The sequence below is a fragment of the Pithys albifrons genome, chromosome 4 (assembly GCF_047495875.1).
Source record: "Pithys albifrons albifrons isolate INPA30051 chromosome 4, PitAlb_v1, whole genome shotgun sequence".
Taxonomy (NCBI): Eukaryota; Metazoa; Chordata; class Aves; order Passeriformes; family Thamnophilidae; genus Pithys; species Pithys albifrons.
In genome coordinates, this window is record NC_092461.1 from 3,596,862 (window position 1) to 3,616,490 (window position 19,629).

Sequence of the window (19,629 nt, forward strand, 5' to 3'; positions counted from 1 at the left end):
TGCTTGGTTGTTGCATTCATTAGACATCATTATTTTGCAGTTGATTTCTCACCAGTTTAGATCTGAGTGATCCAGAAATAGCCTTAGCACCAACACTAAACAGGGAAAAGTATTGCTTTTAACATTCTAAAATGACTAAAACCTTTCTAATATACACTATCTGTAAATGTTTAAATCATTAAGGGTATTAATTCATGCATTTGTCACTATTTGATACTCATAATTGAGTCCATATAAAAAGATTATTCATAATTTATCTGCCAAGTCTGTGAATAGGCCCCAGCATACAGTTGATGACAGGGTAATGCAAACTGAGATAAGGAGCATTTGTGAGGACTGTGAGCTTAGACATGGCATCAGCTTTCCTTCCATAAAGACACTGGTGATTCTGATTGCAGTCCACTAAATATTCTGAAATCTTAGATTCTGAATTTACAACATGCAGCAGACTGTGGCTGCCTTATGCTCGTGCTTATCACTGAAGCAACATCTGTGCTTTACCTTAACAAGGGGAACAAGGAATATTTTTCTTCTGGGTGTCTTACAGACCATGTGTCCCCTCAGCATTATCCTTGCAGCTGCTGTGCCTTTCACAGAATGAGCTGAAGGGGAGGTTGTATTTTATTTCAAAAAACACCTGTTGCCTTGAAAAAAACCTCACATACCTGATGGACCAGAATGGTAATATGAGAGAAAGAGACTTCATATTAAGCTAAAGAAATGGGGGATTTAACATGATGTGTCTTGTGCTGATTGCTGTAATGATTGTGTGGTTTGTGTTCCTGGCAAAAGGAAGAATACAGACACAACTGGCATCTGCTGGGGAGCCTCATGGCTGTTTTTTCTGTGTGCTGTACTCTAAATAGTCTATTTAAGAGAAGAAAACAAAATAAAAAGCAAAGAATTAATAGCCAGCTCCTGGCCATGTTAAGCACAGCAGCATGGTGGGTTTTACAAAGATCAGTTTATCAGAGTTCTGCTGAGGCTCAGTCTTGAGAGCAGCATATTTCTTATTCAAATTACAGAAGGTGCAGTGCTGAATCTCTGAGGGCAACTGCACTGAAGAAACCACATTTAAAAGACAGAGAGCATGGTAGGGTTTTTACTTAGTCTGTTTAAAACAAATCACTCTAAACAGCTGAGATCCTTTCCCTGTCCTGTCACTGTGGAATAAGATCTGGGGATGATGTGGGTATTTCCACGAAATAGAGTCCCCCACAGGCACAGATTTTATGGAACCACTTTCTGTTGTCTGTGCCATAACTAACAGAGCATGTGAAGTCAGTGAAAGGACTTGTACCAACCAGGTGTCTTTGGCCTGACATGCCATATCTTGGAGGCTGTCACCATCTATTACAGGTCATAACAGCTCTGAATCTGCCTCAGCAAATGTGCCAAATTCTGTCAGAATGAGGGAAATCCAAAATCAGTATAAAACAGATTGGAGATCTACAGCACAGGCAGTTCTCTTATGCACAGCTGGTAGGACAGTCCCCTTGCTTTGCCCACCTGCATCCAGCACTGCAGGAAATGTGCCAGAGGTAACCAAGAGCTGCTTGTGGAAGACTTTCAGGATGTGCCCTGTGAGAGGAAGCTGGTCCAGCAGGTTTGGTGGGCTCTTTTGTCTTGTCAAAGCAAAACAAGCAAGGTTTTAGAAGGCCAAGAAGCAGGGGTTTGTGATGTGTTTATTATGAGCTTCTTCATGTTCTTTTCTTTATGTGATATCTCAAGTGGAGGAATACTTTGGCTTGAGCTTGAATAATGTAACAGATGAGACATCAGGATGAGAAGAGGATGTACTAGTTCTACAAGAGAAGGATAGATAATGTAACATTTCCATATTTTAGAATTTTATGTGGTACAGACCAGAGCATGATTACAGCCTTCTGTCAAACACATAAGCTAATACTTGCCTTTTCTAAAAAATTGTTTATTTGTAAAGATCTTTTCACCTCCCAACCCCACCAGTTGAAAGAACAGGTTGTCTGTGTGATTCAGTTATGTTCCCTCTTCTCTCACCCAAGCTAGTTAGTTTGGAATGGAAAACTATAAAAGTATGGATGCCTTTTCCCTCCTCTCTTCCATCAACTTCCAGCTGCTGAAATGCAGAGCTCAGAGAGACAACCACCTTGGAACATTCAGCAATGAAATGGCTGTTGGTTTGCTGGCTCCTTTTTGGGAGAGAGTTGAGATGCAACTCATTACATGTGTGACTGCACAAATAAGGTAGCACAGACAAGCAATCCACAGGGTTGAGAGGGAGTGTGGACCTGCTGGAAGGCAGGAGGGCTCTGCAGAGGGACCTGGATAGACTTGAGAGATGGGCTGATTCCAATGGGATGAAGTTCAACAAGGCCAAGTGCAGGTCCTGCCCTTTGGCCACCCCAACCCCCTGCAGCGCTCCAGGCTGGGCACAGAGTGGCTGGAGAGCAGCCAGGCAGAGGGACCTGGGGGGACTGAGGGACAGGAAGCTCAACAGGAGCCAACAGTGTGCCCAGGTGGCCAAGAAGGCCAATGGGATCCTGGCCTGGATCCAAACTAGCGTGGCCAGCAGGCCCAGGGCAGTGACCCTTCCCCTGGACTCTGCCTTGGGGAGGCCACACCTTGAGTGTTGTGTTCAGTTCTGGGCCCCTCAGTTCAGGAAAGAGATTGAGAGGCTGGAGCGGGGCCAGAGAAGAGCAACGAGGCTGGAGAAGGGACTGGAGCACAAGTGCTGTGGGGAGAGGCTGAGGGAGCTGGGGGTGTTCAGCCTGGAGAAGAGGAGGCTCAGAGGTGACCTCAGCACTGTCTGGAACTGCCTGAAGGGATGTTCTGGCCAGGTGGGGGTTGGTCTCTTCTCCCAGGCACTCAGCAATAGGACAAGGGGCCACGATGGGCTCAAGCTCTGCCAGGGGAAATTGAAGTTGGAGAGCAGAAAAAACTTCTTTGCAGAGAGAGTGCTCAGACATTGGAATGGGCTGCCCAGAGAGGGGGTGGATTCCCCATCCCTGGAGGTTTTTAAAGTGAGATTGTCCGTGGCACTGAGTGCCATGATCTGGTAAAGGAACTGGAGTTGGCCCAAGGGTTGGACTTGATGACCTCAGAGGTCTTTTCCAACCCAATCCGTTCTATGACAGCACATCATCCAGTCTGCAGGGCTTCTCTCTCTGCATGCACTGACTTCTTATCAGGATGAGCAGAGAAAGCAATATTCAGCCCACACATACACAGTTTCTTGTCCTTATCTATTCCATGAAAGCTTTGACATTCTCCTCTCCTTCTTCCAGGTACAGTCCATGTGAATATAAACAGGCAGCTGAGAGCAGGAGATACCTTTATGAGGTATAGATGCACTTTGCAAAGTGCTGTCTGGTTTGGGTTATCAGGGAAGTTAAAAAAGTCCTGGCTCCCTCCTATTTATCCAAAAAGTAGTTATGACACATGAAATAGCTTCATGCTGCCTTTTCATGTGAGAGATGTTAAAGAATTAATCAGTGATGTTCACAGCCCTGAACTTTGAACAGGATGTGCTGCTGCTGTTTGTGCTACACAAAAAAAACCCACCACTTTTGCACTTTATCTTAGCTAATCTAAATGCAGACTATCAAAGCCATTATTTGACTGATTCCTCATTAACAAGGCAATTTGCTTACAGGGCAGCAGAGTGCACCAGGGTGCTCTCGTGCTCATCCTTTGTGCTCAGAGGCTGTGAGGTTTTAGGCATTGTGTTGAAAGTTGAATTAGAGCTCAGAGAGGAGGATGATGTCAACATGCCCAGAGAGAAGCTCCCTGTCAGGCTGCCTTTGCATTTCTGAGAGAGGTATTTTCTGCCACATGAAATAAACACCAAGCCAAGTAGCTACTGCAGGACTGGGAAAAACAGAATGCATTAAAAAAAAAAAGGATAAAAAAAACCAGCCCTTTTTTAGAGCATACATAATGTACTCAGCTGAAAGAAAGAGACTAGTGTGGGAAATTGTAGTGCTATCCATCAAAGTGAAAATAAAATAAAATAAAATCATTACCCAGAAAAGAACCTTGGGGTCTATCAGTATTAAAGTTGGTTTTGTTAATGTTAATTCAGATGTATTTCTCACTCTGTATTCAGATGTATTTCTCACTCTGTATGTACTAGGAGATGTTTCATAACCTAAGCAGTAAAGAATGTTCACTTTGATAGGACAAGAAAGATAGAAATGCACTGCACACAATGTAGCCAATACCTAACTCAGGAAAAAAATAACATTTTTAGGTGTCTTATGACTTTTGATTGCTCTGTTCCCAAGGACTACTCCCCTTGTGGCCTGGGGATTGAATGTGGCTTTCAAACCAAGCAGGATTTATTGGGTCAGGTGCAGGTGTGGTCTGTCTGTAAGACACCTGGTTGGAAATAAAGGTGGCTCTTTACCATGAGCAACCTCTCCATTGTGAGCCTACACCACCACCCACTGAAAGAGTGGGAGTTTTTCCATTCATTTTGATGGGAGCTGGATCAGGCTGTTCGTTTTTTGACACTGACATTCCAGTAAAAAGCACTTTCCTTTATTTAAAAAGGTGAGGAAGAGGCAAAAGCCAACCAGGCAGTATTAAAAAATCCATGCCATGGTGCTGGGCATTCAGTTGGGCATTGCTGGCATGAGGAATGTGCACCTGTGAATTTAGGAGGGTGGTGGTGGGAATATGTAATGAGAACATTCCATATGGCATTTCCTCAGTCAGAACACAAGAAATCAGAAACAGAAGCACTCAAGGCTGTCAGGAGTTCTTCATAACCTGTTTTCATGGGGCTTCTTTGCATGGGAAGTAGTTCCTGAGTAAACCCCTCAGTAGATGATTGAAAAGTAGTGCAGTTGATCAGGGACCATTTAAGACCAAGGGATAAAAAGTTTGCTCCCTAACAACAGTGCGTGGTTACCCAGTGAAATGGCATTTTCTGATCTCCCCAGGATGCCAGAAAAAGCTATAGAATGATTTGTGTGGGAAACCAAAGTAAAATCCATCATGTTTGCCCAAGAAAATCTTAGATAACTTTCTCATATAAAAAAAAAATTCTGATTGTGAAGGGCTCTTTAATTGACCAGATGAGTTCAGAATAACAGACTTGAGGTCCATGTTGTACCAATTAATGTAATTAATGATTGGTACAGTTAATCAGGGCATGCATTATATTTTCAGCCATTTAAAGTCAAAATCAGAACTGATCATAAGCTTTAGCTCTTGCTAATTTTGCTATCCACTAAATTCTTTTCACTGAAGACCCTTAAGAGCAAATTAGAGTCAACTGGCAAGAGACCAGTTTTTCTTGGTGGTTTTCCAGGAGAAGCTGTGGATGGACTAGAGGCATAATTGTCCCACAAGTTGAAAACCACTGTATCAGCTTAACCAAAAATAAATAAAGTGATAAAATTACATGGCTAAATGAGGTAGCTAAACGACAGAGAGCTGTGGTTCTCACAGCAGTGGTTTTCAGTGAACCACTGGCAAGTTACACTGTCTTGATCCACCAGGAAAAGCAAGACAGAGGAGTTGTAAAACCAAAAGATCCATCAGAAAAACCAGGACAGTATCCTTACTATTGTTACCAGCATGAACTGAAAATTCTTTTTACTGGTGCTCATGGCTCTTCTCTTGTGAAGGATTATGATTTTTCAAGTTGGAGTAGCAACATTCTTTAAACCCTTATGTTTCAAATATACATCCATTTTCTTTTTTTTTCCCATTTTTTTCTGTTTTGGGACACTTATCTCACATGTTTGCTTGATGTCATTTGTTGCTACAGGCTATGAGCAAATCTTTTATTAATTTTCAGTCTCATTCTTTCTGAAGAGCACGAGAACACTCTTTTCACTCATCTGCCTCCCCATCCCTGACCTGGTTTGATTTTGCAACTGTTTTGAGTGTATAGAAATGCTGGGCTTGGAAACTGAGAAGGCTGTTCATCGTAGTCAGCAAAAGAGCAAACAATGAGCTCAGAATCTGGCTCTTCAGTCAGTTTCTAGTAAAAAGGAGTTCAGTGAATAATGAGAATTAAGCCACAAGGGAAACCAATGTGCGGTTTGAATGTTGTTTTAAATAAGCTGGTGGTGCTGTCAGGAGTGATGAGGGTATAATGTGGCCACAAATGAGCTTTGCCTCTTTTTATCCCATATGAATGGCATGATCAATATAGTCCCATTTCTGAATATTGAAGAGTCCATTAGGGTAGATTAAACCATGTCACTGCTAACTTATTTTAGTCTATTGACATCCATAAGTTGAACTTTATATTTCCACAATTAATCTCAGCAGTTTGTGTTGCTACTTAGTTTCATCAGTTTAATTATATGTTTTATTCTAAATTCAAGAGATATAATAAAAATATTCATTTAGGATTTTAATGTAGATCTTTGAGACTGAAATATTTCTTTCTTGTGGATTTAATGTGAGTTTTGTTTAAAAAACCACCTTAGTTCATATCTGCCTTTCAAGCACATCACTGTGCACGTGGGTAACCACCTTTCCTTTTGGAGAGACTCCCTCTCCAAGTAAATGCAGAATTCTGGTATTTAGCACCTCTGGAAAGGAAAACACAGTTAAGGTGGGAAGAAATATTAAACATTATTGTAGATGTCTTGAGGTTTAACTTTTGAACTCACTCCTATGTTAGCAAATTTTGGTTGTGGCCTGGGATTCTTCCAAGGTGATGGAAGTGGAAGTGAATTTACAAGCAGGAAGGTTGTGGCACTTGGAGCCTTTGAGTTGCTTTCAGGGAGCTCAGTGGGACCACTTGAAGAATGAGGTGGGTGGGCAATGTCACCAGTATATGAGAAGCAGAACATACAAAAAGTCCCTTCAATATAAGGACCTGTTTGTCCAAGCTTTCTCTCTAAAGTTAGTACAATTTCTTGGAAATGAATGGATCTCTGGTCTTTGTATCAGGCAATTTGGCATTTGTCACACAGAGAAAGTCAAGAAATCTGTTCCTCAGTAGGGTGCTCAGTGAACACTGCTAGAGGAATATTTATGAAGTGATACATCTGCAAGTGCTGTAACCTTTTTAATTTACAGAAATAAGCATCTGAACTCCTTAGAGCTTGTATTTATTAAATCAGGGGCACATAAATGGCATCCTAAAGCCTGTGAAATCATAAATCTTTTCTGAAATTGCTTCAGCATTGATTTGGACCTTCCCTGAGAAGGACAGGGATTGTACCTTCACTGGGGATAGGGAGAGGGGCAGAACAGCCCATCAAAGAAATACCCAGGGTGGTGCAGCCAGCACAGCAAAAGGTTGTCTGCACAGGTCACAGTGAGACCTGCAGGTCCCCAAAATCTCTGTGGGTGCCCAACGTGCTGGTTTACGGAATATGCTCCAGGGAGGATGTGTAGGTTTGCTTTTCCTCAGGAAAATGAGGGCTTTCTACAAATAGTTCCTCAACACAGGCAACACCAGATCCTTCAAATAATTCTGAGCTTAGATGTCCAGGGGAAAAAAATAAAAAAGAACCTGAATTGAAAAGCTGTTGATATTATTAATTACCAAAGTTCAGACTTATCTCTTCAACACATTGTATGTGGTTCCTGTTCATTTAAAGAACTGCCTGGTTTTAGAGCTACTGAATGTAGCTCCAAGTAACAGTGGAAATTAGAAGATTTGGAAGTGTGTGAAACTTTAATGTACATTCTTTCTGTTCTTCAATTAAACCCTGAGTTGGTCTGGTTTTCCTTTCCCATCTCTCTCTGAGAAACCTGGTTGCTTTTCTGGGCTAGTCATGATGAAGAGCCAGAGGAGCTCTCAGGAAGATTCAAGCCCACAAATGCCTTTGTAGTTTTTCTGCCTACTCTCCCTAATACTGATTACAAAAAAACCCTACATTTTGTTATTGCATAACCTTTGACATGTGACACAAAGAATCCTCACATAATGCTGTTAGTTAAATTTATTTCCACTGGAAAAGCCACTGGAACTTCCATGTAAAAGTTGAGATGAACAGAGGTCAAGAGAGTTGCATATTTCTGGCTGTTATAAGAGATTCACAAAGAATTTGTGAATCTGGAAGATGAAAAAGCAGCCTGAGCTTTAGGAGAGCATCAGCTGGTCAACAGCTTTGGTCTGGCCTTGTTCTTCCTCTCTGATGGGTGACAAAGGTTATTTGAGACATTCTTGGAGAATATGATCTCCTATTGCTTCACTTGGCAGGAATCAGGAGCCACAGTGGCCCTAGAGCCAAATATTTACATCTGCTTGAAACAGTGACAGATGAACAAAATAATTGACTGCTTGCTACCAAAATTAATAATTAATGATTTAACAAAGCCAACATTTAACTAGTATTCATTAGGCTTTAAAATTAAGAGTCCCTTGAGATCAATTAGAAAAATTCATGTCATTCAAAACTGAGTTTAGAGGAAATTCTGCAACACTGTGGCAGATTTTTATGGTGCAAAAGATGCAGATCCTGTTTACCCAAAGCAAAAATATTGTAATTAATGTAAAACAGCTGTTGTGACTGTAAATATCCCTTTACTCCAATACATCCATCCAGTTGGTTTTCCATGTGGAGAAGTGAAATGGCAGCAACAATTTACCCCAAACAATTCCATCCACTTCATTAGCTCTGGAAGATGGTTATGACCAATATGGTTTGAGCTCCACCAGAGGTAAGAGCTCTGAGTGGCTTAAGTCAAAGTCAAGCTTACTAAAAGGTAAAGTTAATGAACTTAGAGATGCAACTCTTAAACAACAAACAAGTTCTAACTGACTGGCACTGTGGACAGTTACATGACACAGGGATATTACATGACCCCAGACAGTTTCTTTTCTATCAAAATCGGTGTCAAACTTCCCTCTGACTTCAATTTTAACTTGAATTTCAACCCTTTTCCACATGGACCTTTAAGGGAAAAGTGAAAGTTGGTTTTTTTCTTTCCTTCCTTTTCTAGTATTAAAAATTCTCTGTTTGGAGAACTGGCACTGACTCTTCAGCCCTTGGTCCAGGTTTTAGGAAACCTCTATCAGCCAATGAGCTGTGCAAAATAAATACAGTCTCTTCAGCTGCCCTGGATAGTTTCTGTGGCAGCCCCAACCTTAACCTAAATTCCATTCTTTTTCCATGTCTTTCCTCTCCCTTCGAGCCATCAGCCACTTCCCCACTTTGCTTTGAAGAGGCTTTTGAAAGCAGAATGTGAAAGACAAACTGTTTCTCTTCCTCTGGCAATGCTGTTCCCTTTAGGGACAGGCTGAGCTCTTTGCTCACATCAGGGAGGCTCCATCTGCAGTTGTCATTTGCTGTCACTGTTTTTTGCTAGACACAAAGGACCCAAAATTATTTCTGCAGAAACCACCTTTAGAATTCTGGATCACTAAATCCCAGTTCCTTTCCCTTGTGTCCTTTTTACAATTTTGTTCCAGAATAAAGCTATTCAGTATATTTTAGAAATTAAAAATGTACATAGAACTGTGTTTTGTTTTGTAAACTGTGGTTTTTTTTGTTAAAGTGTATATATATGCAGATGTGTATTATTCTCCAACAACAGAAGCCCAGTGGATTCTGACATTTACATTGTGCTTTTCAGTGCTATGACTCTGAGTAAAGAGGGTATTAAATACAATAACATTTGACAAATTTAATATTATAAGGCCAATAGGGTAATCTTCATGACTAAATTTCATTAGGAAGTCCTATGTTTGTTTCTCTTACTTCTATTTTTTTTATTCCAGTGGGATGAAGTTCAATAAGGCCAAGTGCAGGTCCTGCACTTTGGCCACCCCAACCCCCTGCAGTGCTCCAGGCTGGGCACAGAGTGGCTGGAGAGCAGCCAGGCAGAGGGACCTGGGGGGACTGAGGGACAGGAAGCTCAACAGGAGCCAACAGTGTGCCCAGGTGGCCAAGAAGGCCAATGGGATCCTGGCCTGGATCCAAACTAGTGTGGCCAGCAGGCCCAGGGCAGTGACCCTTCCCCTGGACTCTGCCTTGGGGAGGCCACACCTTGAGTGTTGTGTTCAGTTCTGGACCCCTCAGTTGAGGAAAGAGATTGAGGGGCTGGAGCGGGGCCAGAGAAGAGCAACGAGGCTGGAGAAGGGACTGGAGCACAAGTGCTGTGGGGAGAGGCTGAGGGAGCTGGGGGTGTTCAGCCTGGAGAAGAGGAGGCTCAGAGGTGACCTCAGCACTGTCTGGAACTGCCTGAAGGGAAGTTCTGGCCAGGTGGGGGTTGGTCTCTTCTCCCAGGCACTCAGCAATAGGACAAGGGGGCACGATGGGCTCAAGCTCTGCCAGGGGAAATTGAAGTTGGAGATGAGAAAAAAATTCTTTGCAGAGGGAGTGCTCAGGCATTGGAATGGGCTGCCCAGAGAGGGGGTGGATTCCCCATCCCTGGAGGTTTTTCAACTGAGCTTGGCCGTGGCACTGAGTGCCATGATCTGGTAAAGGGACTGGAGTTGGACCCAGGGTTGGACTTGGTGATCTCGGAGGTCTTTTCCAACCCAATCAATTCTATGATTCTATGATTATTTTTTTTCAAATACTGATTTTTCATGTAACTTGAGATCTGAATGCAAATGCCTGTTTGTCCTTGTGGTTTGCCAAGCTGTTGTCATGTAAATAATATTTATATTTTTTGTTGCTTGGATACCAGAGTGATGGTCAACTTAGATTGAACGGAGCATTTAAAATGAGAGAGACAGATCCTAAAATCTCATCTGCTCTGGAGAATTGCACTTTGCCAAAGCAAACTGGTAGTTTAAGCTTCAGTTGCAGTGCACCTGTGTCTGCTCCACCTGAACCAATGCAGGTTTGGATGGAATCTGTGTTCTTGCTCCTTCAGACAGGTCAGGAGTGTTGTCTCCATCAGACATCTCTACCAGAGCCTCTGGCACTTGTTCAAGCAGTGACTTCTGGGTAATATCAGAAGCTGGCATTGTGTTATGACAGAGAAGGTTAAACCAGTTGCTATTGAAAAGGTTATTTGAAATACATGTGGTTTCTCATGGAGGCTGAAGTGAGAAGAGGCCTCTCTATGCTGTTACTGCAGTCACTCAGGGTAATCAGCCCCAGGTTTCCACAGGCAGGGAATTGGGATGTCCTGGAATACATGGCAGAATTCAGCTCTTCCAGCCCTATCAGTCACCTGAGTCAGCTGTCAAATACATGAGGTAAAAGATTAAGGTTCCTTATTCCACAATTAACTGGTGGGAAAATTGAAGTGGTGAATGGAACACCACATGGTCCTGGTATTCCAAAAGTCCAAAGCCACGGCCGTCTCCTCCAGCCTGTGGAACAAGCTGCTAAAAGCAGAGTAGGGAATGCTTTGAGGAACTTGCTTCCTTCAGAATATTCACCTCATCTGAGGAATCTGTGTGAGGATTGTTGTGTCCATGCATAATCTGGAGAATGCCAAAAGGATTACCCAGACTTTTCAGACGTTGCTCCAACATAAGCCCGTTTTTGTCTGCAGACAGATGTGTGTGACTTGGTGGTCTACTCTGCTCTGATAAATTTGCTCATGATTCCTGTGCTTTTTTGACACTCAGGCTTCATTACTATAAATCAGTATAACTGGAAGAGTTTCAGCTGGTTTGTTCTGTGACAATCTCTTGGCTGAGCTGCACAAGCTGCTCCATTTTCTCTCATTAGTCTTCACTGGGCATGGGGGTCTAATGAGAGTCACCTCCTCCTAAAGTGTCGTGCTGTCTGCTCAGCCACAGGGGGAGGCAGCAATGAAGTGTCACCTTTCAAAGACTGCAAGAAAGAAGTGGAATGGTGATAGACTGAACTAATGCATTCTTAATGAGAAGAAGCTCTTGTGTTACTTTGATGGGATGCACAGAAAGGAGCACTGCAAAACTCTGAAAGCTGTTTTAATGCTGTTGCAGAAAGAAGGAAGTAATTGTGGCAGAAGTTTTCTAAAAATCTTCTTGTAAAATGCAAATACTGTGTTAGCACAATCCTTGGATTCAAAGATTTAAGTTCAGAGCTGAGAGATGTGACTGCTCTGAGCCCTACACAATTAAAAGCCTTTGGGACTGGATACATTTTGGGCATACAGCACAAACCTTGCAATCAATAAATAGTTCAATAATCACTTAATGTTTCCAACATCTTGTAATAAATTTTGGGTAATACAAAATGCAAAAAGCCACCAGGTAACTCAAAAGACTGCTACCAATGGCTTGTGTACCCTCAGGAGAGCAGAAGGTTTCTTAGACAGAGCTCTCAGTCATTTTGGGAAGGTGGCCTTGGCCAAACTCTGCAGCAGTGGAGGAGGAGTGATACAAGTCTGAAGGAAAATGCATCTTGATTCCACATCCAGCAATAGTTTTCACATCAGTCAGATGAGCAAGACACGTGCATGAGGCAAACCCAAGGAATGCCAGTCCTTTAGGAGCATCACTGTGTGTCATCCAACAGTCTTGTCTCCAGCTCTGACCAAATTCCTGTACTTCATCAGAGGGAGAGAAGTGGTCAGGCAGGGAACCAGTTGTTACTTTATACTCTGAGTGGAGAAAAAATTCTGGCTCAGGCTCCATGAGTGACCCCAAATGGATGTATTTACTGCAACAAAGTGAAAAACAGACACATTTTTCAAACCTCATTGTTCAAAAATGTAACTTTCCATATTTAAGGACTCTTTGTTCATGTTCATGATCTTTTTGATCAGCATTTAAAACTCTGTCTTAAAGTAGTGCTGCCTCTATAGGAATTTGGAAGATCCCTTCTGAACTTCACTTTTTGGATTGTTTGAAATCTTCTAAATTTAAGACCATGTTTTCTCATGACTCAGTTTCAGACCTTTTCTTCATTGTCTACTATTTGCATTGTCTGTGAGAGTCTTCACATGCCTCTGTTGCTGAGCAAAACGAGTGAAACTGAAAATCTATCTTTGTATGACATCTACTCATTGCTCTAAACATCCAAGCAGGCTGTCTGTGCATCAGTTCTGATTTAAGCTCATCTTTTTTAACACAGGTGACTAATGCTTTGCAAAGAATTCCAGGGGAGGTTCTCTCCAACAGTACTAACCCTTCTGTAGCTCCACTGAAAATACTTTGACACATCCATTGTAGAATTGGATAAGTTTTTTTCACAAAGTCACTTTCCTGGCTTTTACACTTATATTTTCCTGCCTTCATTTCCAATGAATCAGTTCCATGTTTACACCAAGAATTATGCATTGTCTTACAGGGGCAGCAGGGAGGACTGCTGAATTTTGCCCAATTCAGATTCCTTGTGCCAACAACACAGTCTTGCCCTTCTCAAGTGATGAGCAAGTCCTTCTTGATCGTGTTAAAACCTCCTAACTTTGTGTTTCCCATGAATTTTAGGAGTACACACCTAATTCCTGCTCTTAGGACACTAATAACAACATTGATTGCTCCTAAAGCTCATCTTTGAGAAACGCAACTGGCAACTTTCCTCCTCTCAAATTACACCACCTGTAATATACCCTGTTATTGCCTCTGTTTAATCAGCTTCTTATCCAACTGAAGAATTGTATTCTTAATTTGTATAATTGCAACTCAAAGTATGAACCCACCATAAGAATTTTATATGATATCTGAATATACCAGACCTGACACATTATCCTTGTCTAAGAAACAAAGCAGTGATTTGAACCAGAGATAATCCCATTGTAATTTTTCTGGGTTTGAATTTTCCTGTGTGTGTTTTAATCACTTGCTTCAAATCTGGTTCACATGTTCATGGTGCTGAGGTCAAACTAATAGTCATGATATCACTTGACATATATTTCCCTTCCTTCTTCTTGGGCATATTTGCCCAATCCATCATTGCACAGTTCTGTCACCTGCTACCATCTCCAAGTGATATATATTTAAAATCTTTTCTCCTTGTGCCTCCATCTGCCAGTGTCCTCAGTACTCTAGAAAAAAGATGATATGGACCCAATGATTTTGCCACACTAAGCTACATATATTTGACTTCCCTTTCAAATTTATTGCCATTTTCCTTGTCCAACAGTTCCTTGAAATTGGGGAAAAGCATTTATTTAACAACAGGTAAGCTGTACATCAAGAGTAATAAAGACATACCCAGCCTACCCTTCAGATCAATGTCCTGGCCTCACTTCATTGCTTTATTTCTTTATTGTTCCAGTAGGTAAAAAAAAAATATGCCTTTGTTGTACTTTTCTGTGCAAGGTAAAGTTCAATTATCCATCATTCCTTTGCTTGTATATGTTATAAGGCATGAAAAAGAGATCACCTTTACAATCAAGGCTTCTTCTCACTCTTTGGAGGTTTTGTATCTATTCTTAGTATGTTGCTTTAGTTATTTATCCATTTAGGGACTCCACCCCTTTCCTACAATTTCTCCCTCCTGCCCAGCATGGATAGATTATTTGCATTCTTAATGTCAGTCCATCCTTTCCTGCATTCAAACCATTAATCTGCTCAAGCCAACCATGTTCTTTCACTGCTTTTACTCTTCTAAAACTTTGCCTTAGCTATACATTTATTTTTGTCCATCTTGCAATTTAAGGAAGCACTGAATTCATTCACCATCACTTCCTCCTCAGGAAGATCAGTTTTTGCTCAGCTGTTCTACAAGGTTCTCCTCACTCACAGACACACAAACTCAAACCCCTGAGCTTAAAATAACCCACACCTTGTTGGTTTATGAATTTCTGTACCAAAAAGTCATCTGAAATGTTTAAGAATATCTCAACCTTGATATTATTTATGGTATTTATGTCCCTGTCTGGAAAATCAAAGTGTCTCACGCTCATACAATTTCCCTTATTATTTATTTCTTGATCTATTTATGGAGATGATTAGACCCTTCCAAATCTCAGCCTGTCAGACCATATTACCCCTTCTCTCCAAATACTGTGCACATTGGGTCTCTTTTACCATCTTCCATGCACTGATTATGTTTTATTCATGCCATCACATTTTAAAACGAATAAACACAATTTGGCTGTTTTACTTTGCTACAACTTCAAATTTCCTGACTTTTATGTATTTTAAATCTCATCCACATATGCCTGCATATAAAATTTCCTTGTTTTCCTTTTAAATTGAAAAAACCCCAAGGAAAAACACCATGAGCTTCCCCACCCTTTCACAAAGTGATTATAAATGTACCTATTCATGTAAGATTAACTTAACAGCATTTGGATTGGGTTGGTCTTTATTTAGCAATATATGGTAGTTATGAATCGTTCTTTTCTGCACCACTGATGCTTTCTCATAGTACTTGGATGAGGAATAAGGAATTCTGAAACTCAGATTCTGATCAAAGCACATCATTCAGAATGCAGAGAAAATGTACGGGGTTCAAAGAAACAAAAAAGACCAGAAATCTGAACAGTAGGAACACCCAGGAGTGTAGAGATTTTCCCTCCCATCTGCACTGGGAGCATATAAACAGGTTATACCCAAATCCTAAAGTTCTGTAAGGGAAAATTACCCCAAAATCTTCAGTAACAATCATAGAATCAGTTGGGTTGGAAGAGACCTTCGAGATCATCAAGTCCAACCCTTGGTCCAACCCCACTTTGTTTGCCAGATCATGGCACTCAGTGCCACGTCCAGTCTCAGTTGAAAAACCTCCAGGGATGGGGAATCCACCCCCTCCCTGGGCAGCCCATTCCAATGCCTGAGCACTCTCTCTGGAAGGAACTTCTTCCTGATATCCAACCTAAACCTTCCCTGGCAGAGCTTAAGCTGTGCCCTCTTGTCCTACTCTTGGTTGCCTGAGAGAAGAGGCCAATCCCCACCTGGCTACAACACCCTTTCAGAGAGTTGTAGAGAGTGATGAGGTCTCAAGCCATCATTCTTAGAGTCTACCTCATGAGAGGGAAGGAATGAATTACAGAATAGTCCCTCAGCAAATGTGCCAAACAACTCTTCTTAAATAGCACTACAGCCTAAGCTCCAGTTCAACAGAAAGACTGGAGATTGCCCTTTGCAGTGGTAACAAGTTCTAACCATGCATTTGGGTATAAGCATCACCACTAAAATTCACAGAATCCCAGACTATTCTGAGTTAGAAGGGACCCACAAGGATCAATGGCCAACACAGAGGATTGAACCCATGACCTTGGCATTATTACAACCAAGTTTTAACCAACTGAGCTCATCTCAGGGTCCTAGACATCCTCTGAAGTGTTAAAATTAAGTCCTCCTGTGACTAATCTTAGATATTATAACCAAAAGCCTGCGAATCAACTCATTTTATTTCCTATCTGAGGAAGATTTGGAACTTAACCTTAGATGTAAAACAGAATTTATAGCTAAGCCAGTACTGTAACACATTTCTCTGCTGTGATTTAGATGAGAAGCTGCAAGGAAGATTTGAACTGTCACACTTGACTCTGAGCTGCCAAGAAGAGGCAGTGGAGGTTCCAGCCAAGGGTTAATTTATATTTCTCCTTTTGTTACAGGCAGAGATGGTTCGTGCTGCTTTCCAAGCCCAGAGAGCTTTCCTGGTTTTAGCATCTCAATGCCAAGAGCCTCAAGAGGTAAGGAAAGTGATCCAGAGTTTCCAAAAGCCTCTGTTCCTGTATGTTATCAATCCCTGCATTTGCTGTTGTTTCTTTATTTATACAGTGCTTTATACAGGGCTTTGTTTTCACTTTTATAAGCACTGTAATGATCAGAAAGTCAAGGCTCAGGGTTAAGGACATTTTTTTGTACTAATAAGATTGTTAAAGGAAGCAAAGAAAGTTTCCACTTTACAGCTTTTTTCTCTGGAAACTGGAAATGCCATGGAATAGAATGGCCTTTTGCTACTCCCAGGGATGCTCTATGACAGACAATGGAGTCAAGGTGAAAAAAATATCAACACTGGCCTGTAGACTTGGTATTCTCCAAGCTGAGATCCAGGTTAGGCCAGTTCTGGAAAGAAGGCAAAGCATTTTGCCAAGAATATGGAAAAAACAATTTTATCAAATTGATTTATATACTTGTTTTAGTGGCAACTCTTTAAATCCTCCCCTCAGAACTGAAAAGCTCAGGGAAGCTGTGGAGTTGTTCCAAAGTCTCATTTGTAGTTTCCAGAGGGCACAGAGCCAATAGCACTGGATCATTCCTGGGAATAGTGATCCTGGAGCCCTTCTGGGAGACCACCCTCGAGCCTCCCCTCTTGGAGGGATGAAATCTTCCCTGGCACAGCCTCTCCATGGCCTTCTGTTCTGTCTTTTCCCATTAACTCCCCACTCCAAAATGCATTAAACTCCCTATTTTCAAACCAGAACTCTCTGCACATGATATGAATTATTGATTTTTTGATGTCTCTGTTGTTCTTAGAGATACAAATGACAAGTTTTTATTATCAATATGTTTTAGTGGCAAGGGTACTCCAGGCACAGATATTCCAGGTGAGACTTTAGAGTTCCAAGCAAGAAGGGGTCAGTTGTTTTTCCAGCTGTCCCTGATCTCAGAGAGTAAAAGTGGGTCATGACTCAGAGAGAACAGGCAAAATTCCCATTGGTGCAGGCCCCAGGCAGTCATTTATATTGGCTGGGAACACAACTGGACCCAGTGGCCCACAAAACTCTTCATTCTCATGGGTAAAATGTTCCCCAGTGAAGAGTTTCTGATGGCCCATAATGTCCTGCAATGTTCTGAAGTGTTGGGATTGTCCCAGCTCTGGCACAAATTAAAGCTGTGGGTCGTGGTTTGGCCTCCTGTGTTGCTGTGCTATCAGCAGGATTTTCTCTCTGCTTTTCCAGGGAGAATGGCAGTGGCTTCTCCCTCCTCTTACCCTTACAACTTTCTCACCTCAAGTCAAGGCTTTGAGATTTTTTTCAATTGAATTGTTTAGAAATTTTCATTGAAAATGGCAACAAAACAAGCTAAAAGAAAAAAAAAAAGCAAAACAAAAATAAAAGGAAGGTATAGATGTCAAAAGAGATTCTGCAGCAATCCAGAATGACAATTACAGATGCATCAAGAGAAGCACCAAATAGTAAAAACCTTGTCATAAACATCTCCAGAGCTGGCCATGTGTATCTGTATGTCTTAGTTGCACATTATCAGTCTTGCATAGATTTCTGCAGCTTGTTGAAGGCAGGAAAATAGATTTCTATCATAGAATTGTCTTTTAGCATTGAGGAAATGCCATGTAATATGTATGCACACATCATTCCAAAGTTAAAATACCATTAATATTATAGACTAAAGTTTCTTTCTCAGTGAGAACAATCCCAGTCCAGTTACTTAAATTTTTTAAAGACTGTTAGCTGCCCATTTTTTACAGGCATCCAAACACATATTGTTGTTCCTTCTTTTTTCTCTTTTTTTGCATAGATATGTTGAATTATACTGTGGACACACCTGAAAATAATTGAAGGCTGCCTGTCCTATACAAATCAAACATTTTTTTTCCCAGTGCAGAGAGGGATCTTCATGGTAATGAGGACAAATACCCTACAAACAGCCAGAAGTTGGGGTCCTTCCCCTGCCCTGCTCCCCAGGACCTTATTGACTGATGTCATCTGGGCTCTGGTTGTATTTATAGCCCAGAGCCACAGAGTCAGTGTGGAATCCAAACAGGAAAGCTGATCATTAGTGTATCAGAATGCACAGAGTAGAGAAAAGCAAATGAAGATGACAGCATATCTCTAAATGCAAGAGAAAAGGGAGTAATTCTGTCATTCAGCTGTCTAGACTGTTTGCTTTATAATGTAAAGCTGTGAATGAGCCAGTGAGTGGCTATTATGGCACAGCAGCTTTGTAGACATTCAGAGACAGCCGTGTGGAGACTGAGGGGATTTACTGAGTTCCTGTCATGGTGGGATGTCATACATGGTGTCTTTAAAAAAAAAAAGAGTGAGGGCAAAACACCCTGGAAAAATAAATTAGCTCAGCTCTTGCAGCTTATAAACTAATGAATAAGGAATTCAAACAAAAAAAGCTCCTATATGTATAATAATCCTTGGATTTCTTTTGTGCTCAGCAATGAAGGAAATGTAGATTGCACAAAAAGTGGTGGGTTTTCCTCTCTGTGAAAACGTTGGAGCCTTAGAATTCACTGAGCTAACAAGCATTTTCAAACAGCTAAGCTTGCTAAAAGTTGTTCTTGCAGGGTTTTCTTCTTGTTAATAACACTGATGGGTTTTTATTTGGAATCTGTTGCAGTGCACAGCCTTTATTATCTGTATATGTGAAAATAGTAGGAGCCAGGAAGGTAATTCCAGCTGGCATACCAATCCAGCATCAACTGCAATAAATTACTTCGCAGCGAGCGTGTTCTGTTACTTTTTATGGTCATGTTCTATATTTGTATGTGCAGTGGAGGAGATCACATGACAAAACCACCAGCTGATATTCCTGTTTGTGTGTGTCCCAGCTCAAGGCTGCTGGACACGGGCTCATTCAGCAAGATGGGTGTTTTCAGTTCATCCACTTATTAGAAATTATTATCTGATGCTGACCTTCAAACATTAAAACAAACCCATGCCTATTGTAAACAGTATAAGAGAGTATAGAGAGTACAGAGAAGATGGAGAAGGGACAATAAATTAGAATATTGGTATAAACTGTGAGAAGTTGTTTAAAAAGTTATTTTGAGACCATATGTTTACATGTTGCTTGGGCAATTCAGAAGACAGGTTTTAACATAAATCTTCTGAAATAGCTTAGATCTGAGCTGTCTATTCCCCACAGTCTAAGCCAAATATGATTCTGTTGTTAGAATTTTTTTTATGTAA

The 19,629-nt window shown here is 41.3% G+C and overlaps 1 protein-coding gene across 4 annotated transcripts in view; it reads left to right on the forward strand.

Moving 5' to 3' along the window:
- CAP2 (cyclase associated actin cytoskeleton regulatory protein 2) overlaps nt 1-19,629 on the forward strand; it is a 67,235-nt gene that overhangs the window by 14,135 nt on the left and 33,471 nt on the right. For all 4 annotated transcript variants that reach the window (XM_071553227.1, XM_071553228.1, XM_071553230.1 and 1 more), the window contains exon 4: nt 16,360-16,437. In XM_071553227.1, the coding sequence (XP_071409328.1) occupies nt 16,360-16,437 (78 nt within the window). The remainder of the gene's footprint in view (nt 1-16,359; nt 16,438-19,629) is intronic.